A 9,710-nucleotide genomic window follows, 5' to 3' on the forward strand; every position below is an offset into this window, starting at 1 on the left:
CAGAGGTGCCTTGTAGCCTCACCGAGGCCATTATGAGCAGGGCAGAATCAGTGATGTGTGGGGATGCCCAAGAGGTCAGCAGTGAGGGTCACCCACGAGGGAGCGCTGGGGAAAAGCGTCCGTGGGGAGAGCGCAGCGGCCACGGAAGGGAGGCGCCCAAAGGGCGAGCGGCAGAGCCGAGGGTGCCCCGGCGGAGGCCGGGCCGTGGGGCACGCCAGGGTGGTGTGTGGCGGAGGGCTGCCGGCGGCCGGCGGGGAGTGGCGCGGGGGCGCCGCGGCCCGGCGGCCATTTTGCGGAGGACAATACCGCCGCACGGCAGGGCCCCGCTGCGCCGGGCGGGCGGGGCGGGGCGCGCGCACGCAGCGCGGGCAGCAGCCGGGGCGCGCGCACGCTCCGCCTCCTGCCGCCGCGTTATGTAACGGCCGGGGCGCGCGCGCGCTCCTTCCCTTCCCCCCACCGCCTCGCCTCTCCCCGCCCCTTCTCCGCCCCCCCCAGCCCGCCGGGGACCAATGGGCCGCGGGGACGCGCGGGGCGGAGGGCGGGAAAGAGGCCGGCGGACGGGGCGGGCGCGCGCACGCACGGGGACAAGGCGCGGCCCCGCGGCATTGCGTGCGCGCTCCCTTTCCCCCCCCCGCCTTCCCCTCTCTCTCTCTCTCCCTCTCTCTCTCTCTCTCCTCTCTTCTCCGCCGCGCTCGGTCGTTTCTTCCCCCCCCTTTGTGAGGCGCCCGGAGCGGCCCGGACATCGCTGACTCGCCATGGCCGACGAGAAGCCCAAGGTGAGGCAGGCACCCTCCCGCCCCTCCTCCGCCTCCCTCCCTCGCCCCCGGCGCCTCACTTCGCCCCTCAGGCGGCGGCGGCGGGAGGCCAGGGCCCGGCCGCGGGGCCAGCCCCGGCCCGGCCAGCCAGCGGCCAGGGCTCGGCCGCGCCGGCTGTGCGCGCCATTTCCCTGCGCACCCAGGCCGCGGCCGCCTGCCCTGCCCGCCCCGCCGGGGGAGGGGGGCTGGGGCCGCAGCCTCCCGGGGCGGGCGGAGGATCCCCGGGGAGGGCGGCGGGGAAAGGGGGGGGGCGAGGGGGGCGAATCCGGGCTCCCTTCCCGCCCTCCTCAGAGAGAGAGACAGGCAGGTCCGGAGGCGACTGCTGCCGCCGCCTTCCTCTTCCTCCTCGCAGAGCCGAATCCAGCCTCCCCTGCGCGGCTGGTGGCGGCTGGGGCTGGCCGGGGCGCAGCATCCCTACTAGTAAGCAGCCTCCGGCTGGGGCACTCGCCAGCCCCTTCCCATACGGTGCTGGCGGGAGCGCGCCGAGGCCCTTCCGCCGCGGGAGGGGCGGGCGGGCACCGCTGCCTGCCCCTTTTGTGCTGCACTCTGGGCCCGGCCGCCCCGGCCGCGGGAGGGGCTGCCGGGGGCAGTCCTGCGGGAGGAGGGAAGCTTCGTTTTTTTCCAACGGCAGGAATTAAAAACAACCATAACGAGAAAAAAAAAACACAAAACACCACCACAACGACTCAACGCCGTGCTGCCGCCCTTCTTCACACCCCCCCTATCCCCCACCCCCCCGTTTCTTGATCGTTTCCCTCCCCCCCCCCCCCCCCCCCCATTTTTGAACTGAGTTTGAAGGCGCCAGGAAGCGGCCAGCGGCGATGTGTATGGGGCCGCGGTGGCCAGGCCTGGAGCGCGGCGTGGCGTGGCGGGACATCTGTCACATGGCGAGGACCCGCACCCCGGCCCCGGCCACTCGCCACCCTCTGCGGTGGCCCCTGGCAGCTTTTCCTAAAGAAAACAAAAGGTGGAAATGCCGCTGGACACCTCAGGAACGGGCGCTGCCTAGGAGCTGGATAAATGTTGAAGCTTCTCTTTGCTTCTGCCATGGTTAACTTGCTCGGGATCAGAACACGAATTGAAACTTGGCTGGCTGCGTGTTTTCTGCGTGTGGCTTCGAATCGAAGCGAGAGGATGGGGGCTGCTTGGTTAGGAGGGCTTTTTCCTAAGCGCTTGTTTCGTGAAGGAGAAATCTTTTTCGGGTTTTGTCACCTTTTCAAATGCAGCCCTTTAAAGTATCTTGAAGTTTTCTTCGGAGGTATTTCAACTGATACGAGAAAGTTTGAGATCCGGCAGAAAAGGGACCTGATAGTCCTTGAGATCATACTTACAACGCACACGATTTTATTCCTTTGATTTGCGACTGTTTTGTTGCATATTGTCGTGCCCTTGATAGAAATAATGTTAAAGAAGAAAAAGTTAGCTGTAAAGCATCTGTCCTAGTAAGTCCTCATTGTGGCTTTGCATGTGAACTGATCTCAGAAGTAGAACCGGGGGCTTCGTGTGCAGCTAATTTTAATGTATTTTCAAATAAAAACGATTGACCTCTAGTTCCCAATCCAAAGCCTCCAGCTGGCAAACAGCTATAGTATTTTTATTTCCTCCTTTTTAATGACCTGTTGCACTTTGCTAGAACGTTAACTTCTTCTTTCATACCTTTTAAAAAAGAGTTTCTTGTTGTTCTTTCTTTTTGTTGTTGTTGTTGTCCTCTCTTCTTATATTTCCTCAACAGGAAGGAGTGAAGACTGAAAACAATGACCACATTAATCTGAAGGTGGCAGGGCAAGATGGGTCTGTGGTGCAGTTTAAGATTAAGAGGCACACACCACTTAGTAAACTAATGAAAGCCTATTGTGAACGACAGGTATGGCTCTTGTGTGATCGTCAGGAGAACGCTGGGGGAGAGATGATCTCCATAGAGATAGATGAGACAGTGAAGTCTTAAGAAAACTATGTAAATATGCAAAATGATAAATGCTTAACAGAAAGTAATTGTGTTGTGGGAAGTGTATTGTTCTTGGGATCTGTTACAACGTGGACTGACTGGGTTGTGACAGGAAATGGGTAAACTAAAGATCTCTTGTTGTCTTTGTAAAATCTGCATTCTAACTGTAGGCTGTGGGGAGGCAATTGCTAATCCACTGCTCCAAAATACCAGTATGGGAAAAGGTGGATTAGGAACCTGCAGCATGATTTTAGGAGAGGGAGTTGAGTGATACTCACAGGTATTCTTATAACTAAGTGACTAACTTCTTGATCTGGTCATATACCTCTGATTTATTACCTTAGAATCATTCTATTGAGATGATGGAATATCAGGGAGAATTCCAGGGATTTAAAGGTGTCTCATGTTTAGCTTGGAAATGAGCCTTGTGCATTTAATTATGAGCTTTGGGTTGTTTTTTGGTTTTTTTTTCATGGCCTGGTTGTCAAATTAATCCTCTGAGAGACAACAAAGAAATTATTTTGCTATTGGCTGCTGCAGCCAGCCTGCTGGGTTGCAGGTCGCTGTTGTCAGTTTTAAAAACACCTGTGGAAGAGCAGTGCTGCTTCAGAGTTTCCCTGTAAAGCTTTAGGTTAGGAAAACTTTTGTCACTGCTGTGCATTACTTTTTAATGAATGTTTGCCTTTAAAAAGCTTTATCAGAAGTGTTTGGGATTGGAGAAGGGTGGGTTTCTTCCACAAATAATCAGTGACACTGTCAAATGCAACAACATCAGTATATAAAATACTGAGGTAACTGTTTCACCCCTGGGAAAAACCGTCTAATTTATGTACAGACTGGAGAAACTTCTTTAGTGTGCCCTTTGCTGTAGTGGGACAGTGAATTAAAGCAGGAAGAATCAGCTCTCATGGAACATGTGAATGTCTTCTTGTCTGGATGTTCTAGTGATAAACTAGTGAAAGTTTGAGGCTGTGTGCTCATTTTTTCCTACCTCTGCCATACAAATTCATGTTCTAGTAGGCAAGTGACTGTGTGTGATAGCACACATGAAGTCCCAGCTATATCTTGTCTTCTGAGGATTGGGTAATTGCTTGTAAAGTCCTGGGAAAGATGAGTTCGGAACTACCATTGATAATTCAGTTACTTGGCTACAAAGAGAAGTAAAAATCTAAAACTTAGATTTCTGATCTGCTTTAACCCCCACCCTGAAACCAACAGAAAACCACAGATGTCAGTTGGAGAGGGGGGAAAAAGTCTTTAGACTGGGAGACATTTTTTACTGGTTTTGGTTTTAAGCTAGTAGGTATCCAAAGGTTATATCTGTGGAGATGGACTTGTCTTTAAATTTTACTTCTTAGCTGCTTACTTCTCAAACTATCTAAAAGCATTTGTACTGTATGCCTCTAAAAGGTAAATTTTGGTTGTGTTCTTAACTGGGCATATCCAATCCTAAAAATCCTTAGGATTGTGGCCTTTTCATTTCATTTTGGAGAGGTGGAAGCTATGCAGAGAATTCAGGAGCTTTCAGGGATGAAAATCCTGTGTTGCATGTAGTGTAAACCTAAAATGGAGGTAACTAAACCTTGACTGATGTGTTTAGAAGGTCCAAGACTCCACACCATTGTTTTAAATAGGAAAAAACCCCATCCATGGAATATACCTAATTGTTCTGTGGATAGTAATCTCACCATGATAAGTTCTATTCAGGCTGGTTTTAGCTACCATTTATTGAGCTCACAAAGTTGTCAGGAACCTGGGGAGGAGAGGAGAAAAAAAAAAGAACACTTGGAATAGGAACTACATATTTTAAGATACAAAATGTCAGAGAAAACAGCTCAAACCAAATGGTGCTGTGCAAAAATGTGCTGCTGCCATGACACTTAGCCACATGGTCTTCTTGAAGATGATGTTCTGAGCACTGCAGGATCTCAGTCACACCTTAGAAGGCTTTCTGCTGTGCACTATAAAGTCCTACTAAAAAGTTTACTCATACTCTCTGTTAAGGTGTTTTTCTTGGGGAACAAACATTGCAGCATTAATTACTACAAGCAATCCCAGCAATAATTACTAGATTGAGTTTTCCTTTGTGTGTTAACATTGCTCCTGCATGGCTAAATGAAGGCTGTTTTTCTAAGCCAGAGATGTCAGAGGAGCACCCTGCAGTACTGGGTTTACTTTAAAGCTATGAGCAGTCCACTTGGTTCAGGGACTCTCAGAGAGAGTCAATAAGGGGAAAGAAGTAGCCACCAAAGCTCTTGGCTCTGGTTATATCCTTAAACTTCATTCCTCTTCCTGTTGTAGAGCACCTTGGAAAACTTAGGAATTTGGAGCTTAGTACAAGGGGTTGTTGCTCCTTAGTTATCTTTTGGAATGTGTTGGCTCAAGTGAGAATGAGAAGCCATCTTCTGGGAATGGAAGATGTCAGCAAGATGACCATTGTAGGGCAGAAATGCTAGTTCAAAATACTATGCAGTAGCTTCTGGAAGCAGATTGCTTTACTTTCTTAGGAAGTTCCAGCCACACATGGGAAAAAAACCTTGATCCATTGATTTCTTGTTACTAGGCACTGAAGGTCTGAAAGTTACCATTGCCTGCTGCTGGCTGCTGCAGATTAATAGATGGTGGTTGCATTTCTGGGGAAAAAGAAAAAGCTTTTAGAATACTTAGGCTGTGGGGGAAGATCAGAAGGAGTGTTGAACATTACTGTTTGACATGTGTTGAATTCAAGAGTTGCATCTAATTTTTAAGTAAATTGGTACTAGAAAGTGCTACAAAGCCTTTGGGGTGAGACTTGAGTGGTAGAAGTGGTTTTATCTGACCTTGCAGTCAGTGGGGGCAGTGTTGCCTCCCTCAGTCCCTTGGACACAGCACAGTTTTTTTAATAGAAAACAGATTGCAAAGGCTTTGTGGTGAGCTGCCTTAAAGTCAGTGCATGAGAGGAGCACAAAAACTGTCTGCATGCTGTGTTATGAATGGTGGCTTGTAATGATTGAGTGCTTTTACAAGAGACTTAACCTCCCTTTGTATTGCTTCTCTTTGTCCCCCAGGGGTTGTCGATGAGGCAAATCAGATTCCGGTTCGATGGGCAGCCAATTAATGAAACAGACACACCTGCACAGGTAAACCACAGCACTGAGGCCTGCCATTTGCTGCTGGAGTGGAGGCTTCTGCTTCATAGAAAATACTTCTGTACACAGTAGTGACAGAGCTTCCCACCCCCTTTTTTTCCCACCACTATGTTGATACAGCCAGTTTAGAGTTAGTGTAAACTGTGCACTCTTTAGTGTTCTGTAATTCTGTATAGCTGTAGTAATAAAAGAACAAAATGAAGCACAGTGATGTGAAGTACAGATGGTGAGTCTTATGAAACTGTCACTTCATTGAGTCACAGCTCTGAGACCAGAATTGGTGAGTTAAGAATTGAGTTTTTCCTGAAGCAGTGCCTGTAGTCTCTTGTAAAAGCCTGCCAGGATGTTACCAGCAAGCTTGCATTTGTAATGCAAAAAGTCATTTTCTCTTAGTTGTAATCTGAAGCTCTTAGTTCAACAGCATAAAATTAATAGCTCCTGTGAAGTTTGGCTTGTCTATCTGTAATTGATTAAAACAAAGGCCATTGCCAGAACAGAATGGTTCACTGCAACTCAAGTTTTACTCTGCACTGCTCCACATCACTGTGTTTAATCAGCCTCTCCAAGTGATACAGTTTTATGTGCTTTCCAGGACCACTTGTTATATTATAAGAGACTCTTGGTTTAAGGTTTATAGAAGTTCTGTGTTTCATAAGCAGTTGCTCCAAAGAAAGTGTCTCTTACAGCCACAGTCTATGCAACGTTTTACCTCAGAATACTGATCATTGAGGCAACAGGATGCTTTTCTTTCCATCCATGTTCTGCTGAAGCCAAGGATCAATCTATTTATAGTTGTGGTAATTGCCATAGACCAGTTTGTTTTCCTGCAGCAGAAACTGAGACTGTTAGAAATACAACTTACATTAGTTATAGCAGCTCCTTCAGTCTTGGGACAGACTCTGTCACTAGGTAACATTAACATCCCAGGGTGTTAATCAGTCAAAAAGGAGTTAAAATAATGAAGTATTACTGGTAATTTATTACCTCTTTGACCACAGAGTATTTTTAACTGTTCTGTGCTTGCTGATGGTTAGTTTTACTGCCTGATTGGCCTGGGGGCCTTAATGACAGTCTGCTTGCTTTAGTGCTGCAGCTGAAGCCATTGGAACAGCAGCAGCAAAGTGCATTTGTGACAATTGTTCTAAGGTAAGCTGAGGAAGTAAAGAGGAGAAGGAAGGTGCAGGCAACAGAATTAACATTATGGATGTCAGTCTTTTCCACAGGAGTCACACAGAGCAGCCTGAAGTTCCATACTAGAATTCATTCTAGGACAACAGCTAGCAGCTGGCTTTTATTTTTCTTTCCATTTAATTTCTTTGCTTTCGTGTGACGGCGAGGTCAGATGTACACAGTGATGGTGGTGGAGGGCGGTGGGGCTGGGCTGGTTAACTTGCATGAAAAGTGAACAGGAATATAGGAAAAGTGTGGCAACAACCCTGCTTATAGTTGATATCTGAGAAGAGCTGAAAGCTTTTTTGTTTCCCCCCCCCCTTTCTCTTTTCTGCTATAGTTGGAAATGGAGGATGAAGATACAATTGATGTGTTCCAGCAGCAAACAGGAGGAGTTTACTAAAAATCAAACACACACACACAAACACACACACAAAAAGAACCTGCTACTTTCCTCTCCAGAACTGTGCTCCCACAGGCAACACATCTACAATTAGAAAAAAAAAACAACCAACAAAATGAGACTTGGTTCAGCCACATCCTGACTACTGCAGTATAGTTTTCTCTCTTCTCTCTCTGAAGTTTTTTGGGTTGTTTTGGTTTTTTTTTTTCCTATTCCTTCTATTGTACATAAAGTAACTGGTGTATGTGCACAGACATAATGCATATTTTTTTTTTTTAACTAAATGGCCAATGGTATGTTTTGATCAACATTGAATGGAGATGGGGGGGTGGGTGTGGGAAAACAAACTGGCTCTGTGGGGAAAAAAAAAAAAAAACAAAAGAAAGAAATGCCCCTCTCTCCGTTTAGCGGCATGCTCCTCCTACTTTTATCTTTATATTCCAGTAAGTTATTTTGCTCTCACTGTTTGAAAAACAAAACAAACAAACAAAAAAAAAAAGAGACAAACCTTGCATACCTTGTTGGATTGGATAATTTCAATGTTTTGTTGGGGTTTTTTTTGTTTGTTTTTTTTTTTTGGTTGTGTTTTTTTTTCTTTCATCATTGTAAAACCAAGGACAATTTTATAACTTTTTTGTACGTAGCTGTTACACGTAGAGCGATCTCTCTTGTCTTTAAGTAGGGGTAAATTACTCTTTAAAAAAAAAAAAACAAAAAAAAAAAAGGAGAAAAAAAAAATCCTAGCTAGTTTTCCCTTCAAGTAAAGCGTCTTGTTGTTTAAATAAACTTCTTGTTTAAAATAACCAGCTTGATTGATTTTTCTGGGGAGTACCAGCAAACTCAAAGCGCTTGTCTTTCTTTCCCTGCAGCGCATTAACGCTTCTCAGTTCTCAGCTTTTCTGTCTGGTAAGTAAGCAAGCGTAATCCTCCTTTTCAGTCAGGAGAGTCAAGAAATGAAAGGCTTCCTTGAGCCCTCTCACTCACCCAGTAGCTGAACTGGAAATGGAAGTCAGTTTTGTCTTCATTTGACATTATTATTTGTTTTTTTTTGGGGGGGGGGTGTGGTGTGTGTTTTCTGCTAAGCCAAAAAAACGTTTGATTGAGCAAACTTCTAAAATGCTGGACTACTTAACTAATGCCTTTGGGTTGAACCTTTCCTTTTTTTGTGTCGCTCTTTAGCAGAAACATCAGTATTGTTACAGTTTATTTAAGACTTTGTATTTGAATGCTTTCTGATGTAAACAATTCAGTTAAAAAGAGCAAAATCATTCCTTGAACCGTTCAGTTTGCCATGGTATCAAATGGGAAATGCTTGGAAATGTAAAGCGAAAAATAAAAGCATTGAGTTCTGGTTTCGGATGTATTTAGCTATGGTGGTGTAGATTCCAAGCTCCGCTTTACCATTCTGCTGTTCCTGTTTGAAAGGGGGAATTCTGAAGTGCTGGAGGGAGGTAGTGACAGTCATGTTTTCCATTCCACAAGGCTGTTGAGTTGTCTCATGGGGAATTTTCAAGGTTGCAGTGAAATCCACGGAGTCGTGTACCTCTTTGACAGCCCCAAGGCATTCTCTGGTGTCCTAGGAACGTTCTGATACCTCTTACTGTTTGCAGTGAGTTACTGCTCTTCTTAGGTATTGACCTGCTAGCAGAGCTCACTCTTTTGGTGGCAGTTTTTGTAATAGTGAATTGGAGAGCTGTCTGGGACAATGCTAGGCCTGTGCCTGCTGGCACTGGAAATCCTTCGACTTTGTGGCAAAACGGCAGGTCTGTGCATTCAGCTGATGGGCAGCGATCTGTTTGGTTTCTGGCATCATTGTAAGACCTTTGATATTGCATTAATTGCATGTAATGCAGCTATAAGAAATCCAGCATCTGCTTTGGCAGTTGCTTTTGACTGTGTAGCTGAAGGATGTAATCCACTACACACCATTGTTTCAATTCTAGGAAATTCTGCTAAGCAGATTATTTCTTATTCTGATACATATCTTCTAGACTTTGGTGGTACATTCCAAGGTTGGAATTCCCTCTTGTGAGCAGATGTTTTCATACCCAGACCCACAAAAGCCTGGAAAAAGCTGCTTTGAAATAAAGGGCTGGTGGGGGGAACACACTCTAATACCTGTCATAGGTTAGACACGGAATCTCTTCCTCTTTGGCTTTGAATCTGGATCTCAACCTGACTAGATTTCTGGTAACAGTATAAAATGCTTTCAACTTGACATCCTGCCAAGGCTTTTTCCAGGAAAAAGC

At 46.4% G+C, this 9,710-nt stretch overlaps 1 protein-coding gene across 1 annotated transcript; it reads left to right on the forward strand.

Moving 5' to 3' along the window:
• Window positions 1-496: 496 nt before the first annotated feature.
• On the forward strand, window positions 497-7,500 carry SUMO2 (small ubiquitin like modifier 2). The gene is made up of 4 exons (XM_054170496.1): window positions 497-776; window positions 2,548-2,679; window positions 5,808-5,879; window positions 7,399-7,500. The coding sequence occupies exons 1-4, from the start codon at window positions 756-758 to the stop codon at window positions 7,459-7,461; spliced, it is 288 nt and encodes a 95-aa protein (XP_054026471.1). The 5' UTR covers window positions 497-755; the 3' UTR covers window positions 7,462-7,500.
• Window positions 7,501-9,710: the final 2,210 nt, after the last annotated feature.

This window comes from Dryobates pubescens, chromosome 20 (assembly GCF_014839835.1).
Source record: "Dryobates pubescens isolate bDryPub1 chromosome 20, bDryPub1.pri, whole genome shotgun sequence".
Taxonomy (NCBI): domain Eukaryota; kingdom Metazoa; phylum Chordata; class Aves; order Piciformes; family Picidae; genus Dryobates; species Dryobates pubescens.

Excerpts from the sequence above, each read along its gene's own strand:
- SUMO2 (XM_054170496.1), top strand. The coding sequence starts at position 756 with ATGGCCGACGAGAAGCCCAAG. Across the intron at positions 777-2,547 it reads TGGCCGACGAGAAGCCCAAG|GAAGGAGTGAAGACTGAAAA; the intron begins GTGAGGCAGGCA and ends TTTCCTCAACAG. Across the intron at positions 5,880-7,398 it reads AAACAGACACACCTGCACAG|TTGGAAATGGAGGATGAAGA; the intron begins GTAAACCACAGC and ends TTTCTGCTATAG.